The sequence below is a fragment of the Ictalurus punctatus genome, chromosome 19 (assembly GCF_001660625.3).
Source record: "Ictalurus punctatus breed USDA103 chromosome 19, Coco_2.0, whole genome shotgun sequence".
Taxonomy (NCBI): Eukaryota; Metazoa; Chordata; class Actinopteri; order Siluriformes; family Ictaluridae; genus Ictalurus; species Ictalurus punctatus.
The window spans coordinates 14,171,965-14,193,532 of NC_030434.2; the positions used below are offsets into that span (position 1 = coordinate 14,171,965).

A 21,568-nucleotide genomic window follows, 5' to 3' on the forward strand; every position below is an offset into this window, starting at 1 on the left:
GAGTAGGCTCATGGCACAGAGCAAAAGTATACACAAATGAACAGCTGAAAATGCTATCATTAGATTTGTGCTGAAAAAGATGAGTGCAGAGTTTCAGAAAAAAATAACCCAGCACAATTGTTAGTAAGAATTGGTACTGAAAGGCAGAGGCACATTTATATCAGCACTTTTACTTTTATTCTGTTATGTTCAGCTCTGTTTTTTTTGGTTCTGTATAGAATATTTTATGCAAAGAAATATGATAATGAAAAAGGCAAGGAAGTTATAAAAGGATTTCAGTTGGCCAAATGGGAGGGGACAAACCTGGAGTACTGCAATATGATGTGTTCTAAATAATAATTTCTAAAGTTGGGGCCCTCGATCCCAGACTCAGACTCGAGTCTGAGACTCGAATCTGCATCATGTGTAACATGAAAAGAAAGCTGGAAAATAAATAATGACATAAAATTAAGATAACAAGAAATTAATAGATGTCTCCCTGCCTGACACACTTGAAGCACGTGCACAGAAATCATTGTGCGAGTACCGAATTTAGTTCTCTTTAGCCGCTTATTACGCTTGGACGGTCAAAATACACACACATCCTGTCAGAATGCAGGTCTGGCCGAGTATTCATGCAAATACAGCCGGTTATGTCTAAGTGAATGTAAACAGTTGAGGAAAAAATCTAAGGTGTTTCAATACAGTGTATTGGATCTGTGCATTAGGTCTTAAAGTGACAGCAGTCCAATAAACCTGCTGCTGTCTATGTCACTAATGTTAATCAAGCAATAAAAGACAAAGAGAAAATCACTCACTCATTTGACTGAATAACTTCAGTAAATTTAATAAGAATCACTGTATATTTCATATAGTGAAGTCTATTTAATTTTACATTTAATTGCTTTATTCAATTTCCGTAGTATTTCTTACTTGAGTACTACTGATAGACCTGAGAAAAACGTATCATTATCGTGAAATAAGATTGTAGTCATATCGCCCACCCCTAAACATTAGCATTTGGTGATTCCAGTCTTGAATTTCACGTAAAATGTTAAATGAACTTCTTAATGTAGTAAATATCATAAATCCTGCTGATAGGGATTTTTTTCTGCATTCTTCAAATGAAATTTTTTTAGAAGAACCGAGCTGTGTTCAGAAATGAGTTTCTTGTCATTCATGGACTGATTAAAAGCCATAATAAAGCATGAAGCTTGTTGTTATGACATGCTGCTAAATGTAACTCTACTCTGTACTCTCTCTCTCAGCCTATATAACTGTATAGAACGGGAGAACACAATATAGTGTGATACAATAACAAAACAGTTTAATTTGTATTTTCATAAACTTATAATACAAATTCTACATATACCTTTATATCCCTTTTATTCTTTGAAACCATTTTTTGATAGGAAACTAGTTGAGCTGCTGATGACATGAAATAAAAATATTAAATGGCAAGATGTAATAGCGGTATTTTGTTACATTTATTTTGCCATTGGTTTGTGAAGGTTAAAATATTAATTTACTAGCTCAGTGTTGAGTTTACTCTGCAATTTCAAAAAAATTTTCTATTTAATTACCTTCTGGACCCAGCCAGACTTGACTCGGACTCGCCATTGGAATTGGACTTGAGTCCAACTCGGCCCCTTTTGACTCTGACTCGATTGGTTAAGGACTTGGTCTCAACTTGAACTCGACAAAGGTGGACTCGGACCCAACACTATCAATTTCACTCTGAATTAGGCAAATGAACTAATAGGTGAGAAATAATGGCAAGAAATCCCCTTTCACATTTACTCTAGTTTTGACCCCTTTCCCATACTCACCCGTTTTTGGACCTTAAGGCTCTCCATATTCCTTAAAAGGTCTTATTTTCCTGTTCTCATTTACTACTCTGTAATTAGTTTCAACTGGTTTCTTCCTTCTTTTTTCCCCAATTGCTTTAAATTCTTGGATGTTTGTTCAGTAATTCTAAACCCTGTTTCTCCTAAACTAGTTTCTCCATAGTCTAATCTGTTTTCTATTATCTTGTATGATCAGGTTTTATATCTAGCTTGTATTTTATGATCAAGGGCTCACCTACATGCACTGAAAACTGCCTGTGTTTCAAAGACTGCTACGGATATCACCAGAAACCTGAAATAAAAATGTTGATAAAAATACTGATCCACACCACTCTTCTAATGTTTTATACAGAAAATGCCAAAAAGTGCCATAAATGCCATATATGTAGTTTCAAGTATTTTCACTATACTGGTTCTAAAATTCCATTATGTTATACTGTATGTAGTCAACATATATAGCAAGGGTCGTCAGACCGGATGTGCTGCCAGAAGCTGGTGTCTGGCTATGCATCTTGTTTGCAGCAGGTCATAACAGCAAAAGGGTGCTCTATTAAGTATTAAAGATGCTTGCCATGAAGGGGTTGAATAATTTTGAAACTGGAGAAATCATTATAAGTTGCATTTTCAGTTGAATTTAGGGAAACCACTTGAAGCATTTGTTGTGTTGGACTGTTTCAATTGCTTTTGTTTATTTTGTTCATTGCAAAAAGCTGAAAGTCTGTAAATTTTTACAGTAAACCTGATTTGCAGTGGGGGTTGAATAATTTTGAATGCAACTGTACACACAACCTGTATAAAGTCAGTAATCTAGTCCATTGTTTCATACTTAAGTTAGTAACTGCAACATAAACTTAATCTTAATACAAATAAAGCAAAGTACTGCATTGAACAATATGCTGGAAATCTAGCATTCATTTTTGACACTTGCATAGAAAAAAAAGAAGAAAAGAAACATTGGCATGCATTTTTTGGTGCTAACATTAAAAATGTCATTGCTTAGTAAAGGCCAGTGTTTTATTTGAACACTCATATGCTTTCATTACACAGCAGTGAAAGATGAAGCTGTGGGCAGTGTTGAAAGCAGCTTATGTAAGAAGCATGTGCATTGTTTCCTCATTGCTTCAAGCACTTCCATATGAAGACAGGATAACGCACTCATAGTCATGGTTGTTTGAGCCCCCCAAGCCAACCCCCCACCCCCCATCACTGAGATTAACACTAGAAGCCCCACTTCAGCTAATGCTCTCAATACACAATAAAGCAAGCATCTTCAAAATAAGCACACAGATGGGAAGGTTTAGAAAATTGAACATGATTTACCTGCAAAATGTGCATTTCAGATTTCTGTTTGCAGGCAGTCAGTACATGAATACAAGTCAATGCACACTGTGTTTAACTTTCACCACTTAAATATTTTCATATGCACTGTCTGCTCACGGCAGACGAGACACCAGCTCACAAATTTTGTCAGAGCTAAGTGTTAAGCTCCATTGTAAGTATACATTAGATGTATAGCAAAATGTGACCTTTTTCAGGTCATGTAATCTGCACTAATGGCATAGAAGTTTATCTTTTATCAGAATAACAGGATGAATTAGACCGATACTGAATGGCAAGGTGGATTGATTTCACATAAACCCCATAAAGGCAAAAACCTCTGTTTAATCACAAGTTGGCTGCATCTATTATCTCTATGTACATTTCTATTATGGTAATATTGGGTGTGATAAAAGCAGGTCAAAAGCATACGTGGTGTGTGGGGATGTGTGCCTGCATATATGCATTCATGCATGTTTGAATATTCAGATACTTTAGCAAATAATGGAACACTACATGCACATCTGTTCCTAAACTCATCTTTAATTTTTTCCCCCATTTTCTTTCATGAAATATCCCCATAATCCCACCTTAATCATATGTAGTTCCCATTGCTTTAATAATTCTCTTTCAAATCAAAGGTCAGTCCATTCAAACTGCAAAGCCTGAGATCTTGAGCACTCTAGACTTCATAAGCATTTTCAAAGAAGAACTCAATCTCATTTTGCCTGCAGGTTCAGAATTGGGACCTGTGGTCTAATAATATTTCATCTTTTCTCTATACATTACTGATAGACCAACTACAGCCGATGGATTTTAGTTGTATCTTACAGGAATTTAATCGCCTTTCTGCAAAATACTAGGAAGGAGAGCATTCTATAGAAAGTGGTCTATCTGTAGGTATAATATTGCAATATGAGTTTACAGAAATGCTTAAGGAACTTTTTCAGGAACTTGTCCTAGAACTTTGTAGTTATATAGGATAGACCTGGGATGAATTTCTGACTTGAGTTTTCATCACACTACAGGAACCGCAAACATTATTTAAAGCAGGGTCATCAAACTCAAATTCTGGATGGGACACATCAGCATTTTTATGAGCAATTGAAGGGCAATAAACTAAGGCTATTCATCTTTAACATATTATCTACTCTAATGATAACACCAATAACCCAAGCTCTGAAAGTAGAATATAACTTTCTTAGGAAAAATAAGGGTTAACAGAAACTATTCAAATTTATGCATATTTATCAGGTGATAACATTTATTAGATTTTACTGATTTTTCAAATATCTACAGTTTATAACAATAAGGAGATACATGTCCTTGGTCTCTCAACTCTCGTCTTCGCAATCCATCACCTTTTCCTTTTTAAAAAATATATATTTATAGGTCTCTACAGTGGGTGATATATTTCAGGATTTGGATTCAATCACTGAATCACAATAAAGGCCAATACCTGTTTCTGAATCAATTTTAGACACAAGTCTGATTTGCATCAAATGCAGCTGATAAGTATCCATTTTAACTCGTGTTATGAAATCTCACAACCTGTGAGATGTGAGTCCATGCAAGCTGTACAGTGGCACATTGTAAATATCAAACTTGTTCTATATTTACAACATGCCATTCTGTTGTGTCAGGGAACACCAACTGTCATTAAAAAATGAAAAGAAAAAAAAAAACCCCACAGTCCTGGTGCATTGCATGAAGGAATGACAACCAATTACACCTGATCTGAACTGTCATCTACCATATTTGTTTGCGTCTAAAATTCACAAGAAATCCTACAGAATCCCAGATTCTGAGGTTTAGGGTCGATCACAGGTAGAGAAGGGTTGATCCAGTTTAAAAAAAAATGAGTGAAAGCTGTCATTTTATCTGGAGTATATCACATTTTGAACACTACTTAGTATTGTATAAATCTTGCAGTGTAGCCCTGGCATTAAGCGATTATGTAATAATTGTGACAGTCCACTCGCAAGTGCACAGTGTCACCAGCCTACTGACAACTGGCTTGCCACCTCTTCACAGTACATTCACCTGTTCAATGATAAGAAATCATCAGGACTCTACTCTCTACTCTCTGCTCTGACTTTCTGAGCAATGATAATTCCTTGGAATCTGACATATTTATCTGTGTATCAACCTTTGCCTGTTCACAGACAATTAACATCACTGGGCTGTGCACTGAAATGCTTTCATTCTCTTACAATCCTAGCTATCCTGTGCATAGAGTTCACTTTCTACATTCATTTGTTGCAACTGTGTTACCGTCAGCTTTTCAGTCAGCGTTTGTGACAATGTACCTACGTGTACCAGAAGTGAAAATAATTTATAATGTATAACTTGTGTAAGGAATAAAACAAGACAGGCGTGCCACTACAGGAAAATAATCAACAACAAGCTGGTGTGATGTTACTGTCCTGTAGTTTATTATTTACCAATGATAGCATGTTCTAAAGTATTTTATTTTCCTTATATCACAGCAATGTGCCAATGCTAACAATTTTGTATTTATTTGGAACAACATTTTTATCCATTTATAGTTGCATTTAATGTTAGATAACAGAAACAACTTAGTTCATACTATTCACTTATGTTCCACCTATACAACAGGTATAAACAGATGAACCATCACTAGCTACTTTTTTCCTCTAAAAAAAAATCAAACAAAACACAAAGAAATTGCAGCTTCTCATGTTACAGAGGAGCCAGAAAACCTTTAACCCTTGGAAAACCTAAAGTTGGCACTTTACCTCTGACTTGTAAAAAGTGTGGACACTCCTTCCAAGGCTGAATTGAGAAGATGCTAAGACTGAATCATCAGAAATACTGTTATGAAAATCAAATAGTTTAGATTTATTTAACACTGATCACTGCATAATTCCGATTTATTTCATAGTGTTAATGGAGCATTAGTTTGATTAGATTGAAGATGGATAACTTTGAATATAATTCTGTTTAGGCACCTTGAAACATCCATCCACCAGTGCCCCACTCATGCCTACTGCAACCACAAACAAGGAGAAACCAGGAGAGTCACAGGTATTAAGGAAAGGTATTGTAGCTCATCCATCCAATCTATTGATGGAACTTTTATAAAGTAAAGCAGTTTTGCATAGCTTCCTAGACTCAAACAGTTCAATAAAAAAGAAGAACGAAGAAGATTTTTGGTAAATGCTACAGTGCAGTGTATGTGTGGAGCAGTCAGCATTGTGAGAAAGCACACTTCCAGATTTAACCTGATGCCACCTCCAGTGCAATGTCACACTTTGCAATGTTCCCGTTCATGTGAGAATGAACGGGAGGTGAGAGAAGCTCTGGATAGTTAAATGAAATCTGATAATGGAGTATTGACAGCAATTCTTAAGAGCCCAGCTAGAGAAAATAATTGTAGATAGTACAGAAGAAAAAGTATTTTATAGCTTGGTGAAGGGCAAGATGTTTTTACATGTAATGCAAAGACAACTGCAAGGCTTTCTGAAAAAAGAGCATGGATTGAAGAGGTCAATCCACAGTCATTTAAAAAGGATGACAGACTAAATTCCTGTGAATGGGACAACTCTGTGACACCATAGTCCAACATAATCCTCTCCTGCAGTAGCATATTCACTTTATACCCTGGAAAAAATGGCAAGTCATTGACTAACATTTCAGCCATGTGTTGTGCTAGCATGTGTTGTACTAGAATTAGTGTTTCAGAACAATTTCATTCACTCTTCTGTATTTAGCTCTATTTTGTCAGTGTTTCCACATTCTCATGATTCTGTTCATGATTCTGAAGACAAATGTGTGTCAACTGTGAAAGTAAATTCATCACAATTTAATAAATTTAGTTCCTCAGTTCCTACCATCACACGAGAAGTAGAACAAGTGTGTTATAGTTACAGTCACAGCACTGAAGTGCTCCACGCTGCCAAAGGTTATACATGCATTCATGTTTTTGCATAAGTCAATATGGATCAGATATTTTCTTTATTTGTTTATTGGACAGGAGGAAAAGCAACTTTCTGAACCTGTTTCTCCGCTGGGGCAACTGCAAATAAAAAAAACAGTACTGTCTTGGTGACTATAGAAAAACCATTGCATCCTTGCATTGCATTTGGTGGTGGCTCAACAGTTAAGGCTCTGTGTTACTGATCAGAAGGATGAGGGTTCAAGCCCCAGCACTGTCAAGCTGCCACTGTTGAGCAAGGCCCTTAACCCTCTCAACTCCAGGGGTGCCTTATCATGGCTGACCCTATGCTTTGACCCCAAATTCCTAACAAGCTGGGATATGCTAAGAAAAGAATTTTACTGTGCTGTAAAGTATATGTGACAAATAAAGGCTTTTGCAAATATGAGCTATTTTTAAAACATTTCAGTTGGTTCCAAATAGTCTTTCTTATGGGCAAATTCAAAATGCCAGAGTCCAAATGTGGAGTAATATCATTATCACGTATCAGTATAACATCTTCTACAGAGCTGTCCTCTTAATTAGAGGCTGCCTCAGAGCATGGTGAGCAGCTTTCCTGGAGAAAGTAATAGAGTCTAACTGCATAATGCAATTGGCCATAGACTGCAGATGAGACAAGCGTGTTTGGGATAATCTAGGAATCTAGGAATCAGTAGTGAAATCAGTGTACATAATTATTATGATGATAGCACTGCAGGTTGGCAGAACAACTGAGCACATGCAGGTTTGTGGGAAATTATTTACTTTAACAATGTAAGACAACCCTAACTTTATGGATTTCCAGTCAACCTCTCGATTATTTGATATGAATGAATGAATGAATGCCTTTTATTGTCACTATACACATGTACAATGAAATTAAGAGCCACTCCTTTTTTTTGTTCCGTGCCAACATGTACATAGAATAAACAAGAAGAATAAACAGATAAATAAGATAAATAAACAGATATATAAACAAGATAAATAAACAAGATATGTTATGTGAAATGCTATCGTTGTTGTTGCATGAAGAATTGTAATCTTATTTGGGGGTTTCTCATACAGCATTCACTAGAAATTTTGTACATTAGACAATAATCTCTGTTCTGATGGTTACAGTTATTACTCCCGGTAGCTTCAGTGCTTGGTCAGATAATTGAAAAGATAAATTTGCCAAATCTTTTCTCCCACCCCAGACACAGTCCAGCAATATGCCACAAAATTTCTTACTATCAAACTGTTTATTTTCTTAAAGGACCACTGCCAGTTTTTTTTGGAATAAAAGAACATAATATATTTTGTAAAAATTGTTAAAGTTTCAAAACTAAGCTGCAAAAACAATTCGTTTTGGATTTTTTCGTTTCGTTTATTTGACATCACAGAAATGAACATATTTAAATATACCTGTCCATTCACTTTAAAACAGGTTAGCCCCGCCCATCCACTTTACAGAAGGTTAGCCCTATCCATTCATTTTACAGCAGGTTAGTCTCACCTAATCATGTTGCCATGTACAGCACTTACTGAAGTGAAATGTGTCGCAGCTAAACATTCCAAATTTGTGCTGAACAAATTTTAAAAAAGCATTCCAAATTTAAGCACATTTATCTTGGTAAGGATCAGGGCTGATCTGGTGCCTAACCCAGGATCACTGGCTATGAGGCATCAATACACCCTGGATGGGATTCCAGTTCATCACAGCGAACTATGCACATACATTTAAACCTAGGGACAATTTAACCCAGCCTGCCTTAAGGAGGTGGGATGAAACCAGAGACCCCAGAGGAAACCCATGTGTACACAAGGACATGGTTACCCTGGAGCTGTGAGTCAGCATTGCTATACATTGCACTATCATGCCACCCATAATTAACATTATTTGATTCTTTAATTTGATCTATTCCTGAATTTTCAGTATATACACCTTTGAGGCAGTTTTATATAACAGAGTACATTCTCAATGTGCTAATGCTAGCTAGATACACTATATGGCCAAAAGTATGTGGACAACTGACTATCACACCCATAGGTTTGTTGAACATCTCATTCCAAAACCACGGCCATTAATGTTGAAAGGATTTCCACTAGATTTTGGAGCATGGCTTTGGGAATTTGTGTCCATTCAGCCACAACAGCATTAGTAAGGTTGGGTACTGATGTCAGACGAGAAGGGCTAGCATGTAGTCGGTGTTCCAATTCCAATGTTGGCAAACCATGTCTTCATGGAGCTCGCTTTGTGCACACAGGCATTGTCAGGCTGGAACATGTTGCGCCCTTTAGTTCCACTGAACTGAAATCATAATGCTACAGCATGCAAGGACATCCTATACAGTTGTGTGCCATCAACATTACGGAAACAGTTTGGAGAAGGCCCACGTATAGGTGCGATGAACAGGTGTCCACATAGTGTAGGCCATATAGTGTACCTATCTTCTGCATTGCTAGTATAGTTGCTAATGCTATATGAAGTCATTGTCAATAAAGGTAGAATTAATATTCACTTTTTTAAATTGTTTTAAAAGTTTTGAACCAGCAGATGCTGTTATTTATCTAGCAGTGTTTCCTACACAGTTTTAAACATGTTACAGGCAAGGGTGTGGTGTGCCTCAATGTGATTGCACAGGGCAGAGTTCACCTAAAACAGTGGTGTGTCTCATTCAGTGAGAACAGGGGTTATTTACATGTAGCAGTCATAAAGACGCCATAACTAAAGCAGCCCATTTAATTCTGAGGGATAAAGAGAGGTTTAAAAATGGTCAAGTAAAAATTAATTATCAGTGTTTTTATGTATACGAAGTCTCAAAAAATGTTAAAAGATAAAACACAAATACAATCTAGGATATCAGACATTCAAGTTTCTCTAATGTAGAGTAAGTGGCTTGGAAGGTTGCCAGACCTAAGCCAAAACATTCTAACACATTATATGTATACACATTATACATATAATGTATAATGAGTAATGAGTAATGTATAATATTAACAAGTTATATTTAAATTGTAAATGGTCTGCACTTATATAGCACCTTTTAACCTTAGCGGTTCTTTATTAAAAATGTTTTTTACACTGTGTCTCGTTCACCCATTCACACACACACCAATGGCAGCAGAGCTACCATACAAGATGCTTGCCTTCCATCAGGAACAACTTGGGGCTCAGTGTCTTGCTCACTTCATGGATGTGGATTCGTGTGGGATAGGGATCGAACCGTCAATCCTGCGATTAGTGGACAACCTGCTCTACCACCTGAGCCACAGCTGCCCCAACTATATATATACACTATATGTGTAGTACTGTGTTCAAATGGAAATCATGGATACATATTTTTTTAAGTGGTCAGAATTGTATTGACCATATGAACAGGCGAGTATGGGGATGGCCATTATTCAATCACTTGTCTCTGTACATCCACACTACCCTCAGTTCTGCGTATCACTGCAGTTCTGGCTGTTCTCCATGTCCTAGCAGCTGAATACCACCAGACACTTAGCTGGATGTAATAACTACCATATGGGCCACTTCTCATCTTCACTCTATCACCAATGATATGAACTGAGGCAAGATCAGGCCTCCAGGAGGCCAAGGTGGGAGACTTCCCAATACAAGAAGGGGCAGTATGACAGAAAACAAAAACTGATCAGTCATGAACATAAACAATTTATAGTATTTCTTATAGTAGGTACACCTGGAGGTCATTACGCTTTATTACAGCTTTAATCACTATAATTACCACATACAAAATGGAAAAGTACAAACTGCCAATTAAGAAAAATATTAAGCAGTGTTCCAACAAAGAATTAAATTGTTGTATTTAAAGTTTTTAATAGTACGAATCCTAATGTGACTATAAATTAGTAGTTTATTAAAAGTGGGTGCACATGGGCCAGTTAAGCCCACGGGTAACAGACAAATACAGTGATAATATTCTAGGCATTTTCACAATTAGATTTTCAGTGTTTGTAATAAATTTACTTATACCTATTCCTTTCTTATTTAAATGAGCCAGTTGCTTGTTTAACACCAAAATCAAAAATAGTGTGTTTTAAAGTCTGGTACTAACTACATGAATTCAGATTTAGTCAGATTGAAATAATACAGAGAGACATTTCCTTGAACCCGTGCCCTTTTTCACTGTTAAAAATACTTCTTGCTGCTTTGCATTTGAAAAACAAATTAGTAGATTGTGCATTACCAGTCTCATGGCAAACCAAATTACTGTCAAGTACAAATGTATCTTGCATAGGGCTACAATTATTCCTCATGGAGCTGTATTAGTAATAAAGGTTGTGTTGTTTTTTACAGTAGGAGCTTTAAGGCAGATTCAGGTCAGACATGAGGAACAGATGTGTTTCCCTGCAGCTTAGTCTGCCTGCTCTAATGAAGAAAGCGTGTCGTTATTTAAAGTGCTCTTATGCTTCTCCCTAGTCATGCAGACAGGCAGGCTTTTACAGGTTTAGCATACACTCGCTACTATATTCCTTATTCCTTTAAGGAAAATATCTATCTTTGTTAGATAGCACTGTACAACCAGAGGGCTGTATTCAGAGTTGAATTATGTGTGCATAGTGAGGAGCTAATGCAGAGAAGTATTCAGACATCTGATAAAACTACAGACTTAGCTGCCACTTGGACATTTCTGTGGGCATTGAATGCACGGAACAGAGTTAAATTAAAACAGAGGTGTCTTAGTTATGCGTGATCCTAAACTTCGAATAACACTTTTTTTTTTGCACAATATCGGCTAGAGAGAGGAGCATTAAGTTCAGTGCCACAGTCTGAAAGCATCCAGAAAATCTGAAAACCTCAGAGGCATGATCTACATAAAGGTACTTTTAATAATCTGAATGGACCACTCAGAAAATCAATTTAGGTATGTGTGTAAATGGACAGAATAAAAAGAATAAAAGGAACTTTTCCACTGCATGTAAAAAAAAAAACTTATGAAATTGTTAGTCGTTAACCTAAGTCGCCAGCCCTTAATTAGGCCAATGCGAATAGGTTGAATAGACCGAATCAGATGTCATAGGTTTCTTGAGTACAACACTGATCTAAAAGTCTTATGAACAATAAATTGTCATCTGAGCACAGGAGCATTTCCCATTGCCCTCTTGCCCTGTGTTCTGTGCCAGTTGATATGCCAACCATTCCATGGCAACCATGCCAAGGCCTCATGCTGTTGGCCTTTTCTGGTCTGTGACCTTACACCACACCATGCCATCACAGCTATAATCACTTCAGCCTCCAGAACGGATGGAAGATTGTTAGACTTGCCAGTTGCTTTTATCCCTGTTATTAACCTAATTATGGATGAGATTTGGAAATCCAACGTACTTCCTCTCTTCCTTTTCATGATTAGCTTGTGCAGGGTGTTAAAGATATTTGTTTGACCATACCACACTTCCTACTTGTAGAAAATGAATGATGGCAATAAACAGATGTTGTTTAGATTAGTAGATAAGGCCAATGTCCATTTAATATGACAGGGATTACTGTGTCTAATAAATTTTCTAAAATACTAATTCTACTAATAGAATGTAATTTATTAATTACACAATGCATTGAACTCCAAACACCATGCTTATTCCAGAGCATGAATGAAAAGTCTTGCCAAAGCTCAAAGCACCTGCCTACAGTTCAAGCTTGTCAAAAGGTTGACTAGTACTCCCCAACTCTGCTGCTGTTAGAGAATACTCTCCAAACAGCATTCAGTGACAAGCACTTCCAGTCTCAGCCCTTCATTTTCGACCAGGTTCCAGGCTCTACTGATATTCACTTTAGTTTCTAAAACACAAATCTCACAGCTCCCACTGCAAAAATACTGTATACTTGTATATAATATCTATTATACTCTTGTCAACACATATAGCATACTAGCCTTCATGTATAATATGCAAATTATTAAAACCTTAAATTTTCACATTTGTGGCCAAGTTGTGAAAAATGGACCACGGGTACGGGAAGGTTGGGGAAAGCTTCTGCAGATTTAAAGTGATTTCATAACACTTTTCACAGATGTGTCAGCATTTAACATTAAGACAGAGATCCATGCCACCTGTGAATGCACTATTTAATAATGCAACAGTATCTGTAACAGTGGCATGGAGATTCTAGTCCCAGCTATGGCACAGTCTGTATGTAGCTGGACATGTTTTTTGGCTCTGAACTCTAGGATATAATATTTCAAATGGAACATTGTCTATGAGGTTAACACGTCAAACCTATTTAAAGTTTCACTGTAGTTACTGAATTATTCAGAATAGAAACTTAATAATCTGCTTTATGATGAATAACTGACTGTTTAAGGGGTTAAAGCAGACTGTCAGCAAGAATATTTACATCTAGGTGAACAGTTGTGATCGGAAGTTTTCATAAACTCATCATGGACATGAATGTCATGGCAATATTGGGCTTTCAAAAATTTCTTTGAACTTTTCTTTTTCTGGGGCAGAATGATTGTACAACATACATCTTCAATAAAAAAAAAAAAATTGGTTCACAAGTTTTAATTCATTTCGGATTTTCTGTAGTCAACACAAGGTCAAAATTATACATACAGGGTCAAAAATATACATACAAACACTTAGATTATTAATTCAGTGGTGCTGAAAATTCCAAAATGTCCTTTAATTTGCCAAGACCAAGGCCTCTTAATTTCCTGTTAGTGATCATGATTGACTACAGCTGGCAGCTTCTCTGTGCAAACATGAAAAGTGTGTGTTTGACAGCACTCATTGGATTGACCAACACACAGTACTATGGGAAAGTCCTAGCAGCACAGTGCAGATCTGAAAATGAGGATGGTGGATTTACACAAGTCAGGAATGTCTCTTGGAGCCATTTCTAAACAATTGCAGATTCCAAGATCATCAGTTCAAACAACTGTACGTAAGTACAAGTTATTGGGAAGTGTAGCCACTTTCAAAGTGCCAAGGTCTGGAAGAAGACCCAAACTGTCACCCTCAGCTGAGAGGAAATTGGTTCAGATGGTCAGGAAAAACCCAGGAACCACCAAGGCACAGAGCTGTCATGAGCTGGAAGTTGCTGGAACATCAGTGTCACTGTCTACAGTTAAGCGAGTTTTACATCGCCGTGGACTGAAAGGCTGCAATCCAAGAAAGAAGCCCCTGCTCCAAAATCGACACCTTCAAGCCCATCTAAAGTTTGCGGCTGACCATATGAACAAAGAAAAATCCTTCTGTTTTATGGTCAGATTAAACAAAGATTGAATTCTTTGGCCACAATAACCAGAGGTATGTTTGGAGGAGTAAAGGACACTGTACCAACTGTTAAGCATGGTGGTGGTAGCATTATGCTCTGGGGCTGTTTTTCTGCCAGTGAAATCAAACCATCAACCAGACGGATGAAATTTGGACACAATTGGGTGTTCCAACAGTGACCCCATACACACATCAAAGCTGGTTGTGGAATGGATAAAGCAGGCTAATATTAAGCTTTATATTATTAACCTTCCCAAAGTCCTGATCTCAACCCTATCGAAAATTTGCGGACTGTGTTTAAAAGTCAATTGAACTTCACCATTTCTGCCAAGAAGAGTGGTCAAATTCTGCCAAGAATTCTGCCAGAAGCTGGTGGATGACTACCAAAAGTGTCTGCTCGAGGTGAAACTTGCTAAGGGACATTCAACTAAATATTAGGTGTGCTGTATGTATATATTTTTTTCACCGTGTATGTATAATTTTGACCTTGTGTTGACTGCAGAAATCCCCAAATGAATGAAAACTTGTGAACCAAATTCTTTTAAAATTTTTTAATTAAAGCTGTATGTTGTACAATCATTCTGCCCCAGAAAAAGAACAGTTCAAAGAAATTACTGAAAGCCAATTATTGCCATGACATTCATGTTCATGATGAGTGTTTGTAAACTTCCGACCGCAACTGTATATTAAGTTAAATACATTATAAACCAGTGCATCGGGTCTGAGAGCCCACTGGCCAAACCAGTCACAGAGCTACTATCAGCCTGTACATGAAGTCTAGTGGTCTAATATGCTGTGGGATTTCTAAACTGTGATAAAAATAAATAAATAAATAAATAATCACTGTATTAATTAATATATTCAAGATTTACCTGTACCTTTATCAGCCATACTTATCTTGACAAAAAAAATGGGCAGGTAAATTTCTTACAGCTAAAAAGGTCAAACAGATTCTAGAAATTATTCCTTTTTTTCCTTTTTTGTGATCAAATTTTATTCATTTATTCATTGTCCCAAACAAACAAACAAATCAACATCATAAGACAAGGCAATATGGGGCAGTATACAAGAATGACAGAAATGTGACCACATTTTTTTTCAACTGTCTTCTCATGTTACACATTTTATTCATTTATTCATAAAAAAAAAATCAATTTAACTTTAAGTAAAAAAAAAAAAAAAAAAAAAAAAAAAAAAAAAAGGGCGGGTTACTGTATTCTAAAAAATAAACTAATTAGATCATTTTAACAAGAACCAGTATGACTGAATGAGAAAATGTGTGGAGAGAAAAAAACACTCATGATCCAAAGCTTACCACCTCATCTGTGAATCACTGTGGCCTGGGTATGTACAGCTGCCAGTGCAACTGGCTTTCTTGTCTTTACTGATCATGTGACTCACGATGGTGTCAGCAGGATGGATTTTCTTGTGAACAAATGTATTTTAGCTGCTCAGTTCCTAATGACAATTGCCTGAATTACTTGTATTTGTATTACTTGTATAATTTGCAATTGTATTTTAACCTAATCTTTAACATCTTTCCATTCATCTAACAGGAATTTCAACACATTTCCCTGCATGGAAAAAAAACCCCATTTACCAAAAACTCATGTATAACAGATATCTAAGGGATGTCACCTGCATGCCTGTTACTCATATTTAACAATCTCCAAAAATATGATTATAATTTTATTTTTTTCTGTTACTGGATCCATAATGACACCTTTTACAGACACTAATATAATATGTGTTATTTCAACACTGCTGACTTGTGTAGTCAGAAGTACTATGAAGAAAAACTTGTCTATATGAGCAACCTATATCGTGTAAGTGCATTTGGACCCACAGTAACACTGAGATAATTCAATGTTGAAAATTCAACAATGATTTGTAAAAAATAAAAAGTAAATGGAGCTACTGACCTTTCATCTGTAAGACAGTTTAGACGTGATCCTCATGATGAAGATTAGTATTGAGTACACCTGTGTTGGAAATGCTCTCACTGCCAGGTATTGATCCTGTATTCCCCATATGCCTCTCTGTCCGTCCTGATTCTGATGTCCAGCTCAGGAAAAAAAATAGTCTTATCCTTATGAATTCAGAATAAAAACAAGCTTTCCATGTTTTTGGGTAGCACTCTTAAACGTTCCTTTTTTAATGGATTTAAATTATATTAAAAAGTGTGAAATCTTCGTAGTCCATGTGTATAATAAAATACTAAATTGTGCTTTGGAGGTCTCTATAATTTATTCAAATGATTTATATGCTTCCACGCATGAAACAATCCAAAATACTGTAGCTCCAACCATGAGCCTGACACGGTACATTTAACACAGTACATTTCAGAAAATACATTTTCTTCAATTCGGGTTGTGTTGAACTGAGAAGTAGCTCTGTTAGGGTCTAATGAAAAAAATAATTAAACTTTCCAGGATTGTTGATCATTTCAGGTGTGCAAATACTTATACCAGTCTATAAGACTTAGAGTGTTAATATTTTTGACCAATCTATATTGATAAAATTAAATTTAAAGGTATGAACACACCTTAAAATGTTGGTGATTGAGGTTCATCACACAAACACTACAAATCTGTTTCCTTCGTGTCTAAGCAAAAAGCATAGAGGGACTCTTTAATATCTGTACTGCTATTTGCTTTAATGTTGGCCTTTCCCACTGGTGTGTCCTGACTTTCTACATCTCCTGTGGAATTTGGAGGTGACCTGCTGCATCCGTGGACATCACTGGAGGGCTCATCCTTGAGTGCAGCTTGGTCCTGGTCAGTCTCTCGATGGTAGAAATAATTGAAGTTGGACACGATCACAGGCACAGGCAGTGCAATGGTCAACACACCAGCGATGGCGCATAGTGAGCCTACAATTTTGCCTCCAACTGTTATAGGCCTCATGTCACCATAGCCCACGGTGGTCATTGTAACCACAGCCCACCAGAAGGCATCTGGGATGCTGGAGAAATGGGACTCGGGCTCGTCAGCCTCAGCAAAGTACACAGCGCTTGAGAAAAGGATTACACCGATAAAAAGGAAGAAGATGAGGAGACCTAGCTCTCGCATGCTAGCTTTCAGAGTCTGCCCCAAGATCTGGAGACCTTTGGAGTGCCGTGAGAGCTTGAATATGCGGAACACCCTCACAAGTCTAATAACTCGCAAGATGGCCAGTGACATGGCCTGCTGCTGCTGCTGCAGTCCGTTGTCATGATCCTGACCATGCTGCTGCTCCACCAGTTCTGTACCTACTGTGATAAAGTAAGGCATGATGGACATGATGTCGATGATGTTCATGACCGTTTTGGAGAACTCTGACTTGCTGGGGCAGGCAAAGAACCTGACAATAAGCTCAAAGGTGAACCAAATCACACAGGTGGTCTCAACGACAAAAAATGGGTCGGAGAAAGTGAGAGATGGCCGAGCTTGTAAAGTGGAGTTGGCAGCTGTCCTGCTTGCTGCTTGAAGCTCCCTCTCATCCCTGAACTCAGGCAACGTCTCTAAGCAGAAAGTGATTATGGATATAGTGATGACGATCACAGATACAATGGCGATGCCACGGGCAGGACTCGAGCTTTCGGGGTACTCAAAAATGAGCCACACCTGTTTCTGAAACTCACTGTGTGGTAGGGGTTTTTCTTCTTCCTTTATGAAGCCCTCGTCTTCACGAAAGCGCTCCATAGCCTCTTCACCCAGCTGGTAGAACCGTATTTCATCAGCGAATACATCAATTGACACATTGACGGGCCTCCGGATTTTCCCACCTGACTGGTAGAAGTACAGGATCCCATCAAAGCTCGGCCGGTTTCGGTCAAAGAAGTACTCATTCCGAAGTGGGTCAAAGTACTTGATCCTCTTATCTGGGTCTCCTAACAAGGTGTCAGGAAACTGGTTTAGGGTGCCCAGCTGTGTCTCGTACTTAAGACCTGCGATGTTAATGAGCACGCGCTCATTGCTCCCATCATGCTCCACGTTGTCCACCACATCCACTACGTCCGATAGGTCCTCGTCATAGAGGTGAGGGACGCGGTCGGCGCGCAGCAGCGCATCCACGGCGCTTTCGGCGCAGCTGAACGTGTCGCTCATGTCGTTCATTCTCCACGAGCTCGGTTCCGTGTTCAGCTCCTTGACACACTCGTCGTTTCTCCCTGAAGCCGTGAGCTGCTCCCGTGCGCTCCGATAGCTTTCTCCGGCATCGCTCGCGCTCCCTCTCGCGCCGCCGTTCTCCAAACTCACCAAGGCTATCTCCATTCCGGAGCCATGAAATGTTCACCAGGAAAACATTTAAAAAAAAAAAAAAAAGACCTGAAGATTTTGACCAGATTCACTTATTAGTAACAGTTTTCTTCATTTGAAGTTTTAAAAAAATATATATTAACGCTGTTTTAATGTGACAGATAATGAGCGCGCGCACGGAGCGCCAGCGCGAGCTCTGTGGTCACTGGAAAGTAAATAAAGCCGCGAGAAGCGAGATGAAGACCCGGATGACAAAATAACGAGGATGATTCCTGACGTGAAAGCAGCGCTGATCGTTCAGCGCGGTGAGGGAATCCTCACAGTGTCACACAGAGGGGGAAACCTCCTCATCCTCCTGGCACTTAGTATTTCAATACCGTCCATCTCCAGCCCCTATGAATTAAAGTGAGCTGTGTGTGCAGTGAATTAAGGTGTATGTTTCTGAAATTCTCAGTGTTGACTGTCTACAAGCGAAGGAAAAATGTTTTGATCATATCCTAAATAAGCACGACTGACTGATTGACATGTTTAATGACATGTTTGGGAATTTTATTTGGGACACATTTGCACTGGTTTAGGGGTTTACTTTGATACTCAATTGTGTAAAACAGATTTTTTGTATGCTTAGTCATTGCATCAAGAAATCAAATATAAGTATTACAAATTCGTCAACATATTCTAATCTTGTAGGAAAAACAGCATAATAGGCTACTAGGTTGGCCTAAGTAACATTGTATAATTTATTTCTTTCAGCAATAACAGAATTCAATATTTTCCAAACCCAATAACCATTTTTTCACCCAAAAATTCAGTATGAAAATATTTATATAAAAAAGATTATTATAAACATATGGACTTGAGGGGCGCACGGTGGTTTAGTGGTTAGCACGTTTGTCTCGCACCTTCGGGGTTGGTCCAAAGACATGCGCTGTAGGCTGATTGGCTTTTCCAAATTGTCCACTGTGTGTGTGTGTGTGTGTGTGTGTGTGTGTGTGTGATGGGTTGGTACCACGTCCAGGGTGTCCCACGCTTCGTGCCATGAGTCCCCTGGGATAAGCTCCAGGCTCTGTGTTCAATAAGCGGTACAGGAAATGGATGGATAGATGGATAGATGGATATGTACCTGATTTGAAGAAACCTTATGCTTATTTTGTTACAGTAGCCTAGCACATTTTATGTGTATGCATCATAAATATGTGAAATATATTAGTCATGACAATTTTATAACCTTTTCTGACCTAAAAAATTAGCGAAAGCATCTCATTTTTCCTAGACCAAGATTTTTGGGGTCAACTTCCTGTTTGATGGTGACCACACCCCTTCATATGATGTTACATGAATTAAGTCATGTTATTCCTATCAAACAGTTCCATAGGAAGGACTCAGTAACACAAGTTTTTAAGTTTTATATATGAATTGATACATGCACTAATCCTTAGCGCATCAGAAAATAATGAAGCATAAGCTATACATTAACAGCATTTGAGTCATATGGACATTATGAACAGCTATTAATAATGGTAACAGTTAAGTAACTATTAACATCTCATTAACATGTTCTACAATTTAATATCATGACTTGCAGTATTCATAATAGGTTATCCCAAAATATAGGCTATAATGTACTGGCAAAGATTTTAGACCCTCTTTTGTTTTCCAGCACCCCCATTTAAAACTGAGTGACAGTTTTGTGTTCAAGTTCTCATAGATCATCAATCATAGACGCAGCTGTAAAGAAGTTCTACCTGGAAGGTTGTCAGTGCCTGCAATGCAGCAATCCTAGGACAGGTTGGTGGATAGCAGTGGTCAAATGGTGTCAATTTGAAGAAGATGCCTTCTAAGTATGAAGCTAATGGAGAGCTCTCCTTGCTTAGTTAAAAGGTACAGGAGGGCCAAAGGATCTGCAGAGAAAAAGCTCAGGCGTGGAAGGACTTTGGAAAGGCAATGGGGAAGAAAACTTTTTGGGTGGCCTCAAAGATGTGCTGGCAGTCTGTTTGGTGCCTCAGGAGGGGGAGGCAAGACCATGCACAAATTCTTCTAAGCAAGTGCAGTTGAGTGTAGATGAGATTTCACCAATGAGATGTTGAAAGCACTGGACAAGATTGGGGTTGTGCGGTTAACACACCTCTTCAATGTTCCATGGAAATCTGGAGCTGGCAACCTGGGATGCTTGTCCCTATTTTTAAAAAAGGGGACCAGAGTATGTGATCCAGTTATATGAGAATCACACTCTTCAGTCTCCCAGGTAAAGTCTATGCAGGGTTCTGGAGTGGAGATTCAGAATTCATGTAGGTCAGCCTAGGAACCAGTAGGAAAAATGCAGGCTCCACACAGGACGTGGAACAACGGACCAGCTCTTCACTCTTGCCAAGCTTTGAGAGTGACTATGGGAGTATGCTATTCCAGTGTACATATTTTTGTTTTGTTTTGTTTTTTATTTGGAAAATGCCTATTATTGGCACATCTGCTATGGAAGGTACTACAGGAGTACAGTGTATCTGGGTCACTATTTTGTGTGACCTAGTATCTGTATGAGTATAGTGAAAGTTGTGACAACATCCCTCCTCTTCACGTGAAAGGATAAACTGATCTAGAAGTTTAAGTAGTTTTAGTAAGAATGTGTGTGACAAAGAGATTGGGTCAGTAGTGTTAGATTCACCGCATTGGTTTGTACTGGTAAAGCAGGAGCTCAATTTTTAGAGGAAGCTCTAGTTTACTGGTCAGTCTATAGCACATCACTATCCTTGCCTGTGGTCAGTGTTGTGGGTAGTGACTGAAGGAATAAGGTCATGGCTGTAGAAATTAGAATCCTGTGCTTCTGGGCATACTCTCCATGATTGGGTGAGGCAATTTATGTGAGCCTTAGCGTGGAGCTGTTCCTCCTCTGAATTGAGATGTGCCACTTGAGGTGGTCAGACACCTTTTAAGGATGGCAGCTGCTCAGATCTTGCTAGTGCTGTATCAGGCACTGGACAGAGACTTCGGGAAACATCCAGGACTCACTTGAAGGGATTATATATTACAGTTGGCCTGGA

General features: G+C 38.1%; 1 protein-coding gene across 1 annotated transcript in view; it reads right to left on the reverse strand.

Moving 5' to 3' along the window:
- The window catches only part of LOC108279527 (potassium voltage-gated channel subfamily A member 5), a 38,468-nt gene extending 19,758 nt beyond the window's left edge, over positions 1 to 18,710 (reverse strand). The window contains exon 1 of the mRNA XM_017493835.3: positions 16,218 to 18,710. Within this exon, the coding sequence (XP_017349324.1) occupies positions 16,878 to 18,548 (1,671 nt within the window). The 5' untranslated portion in view covers positions 18,549 to 18,710 and the 3' untranslated portion in view covers positions 16,218 to 16,877. The remainder of the gene's footprint in view (positions 1 to 16,217) is intronic.
- Positions 18,711 to 21,568: the final 2,858 nt, after the last annotated feature.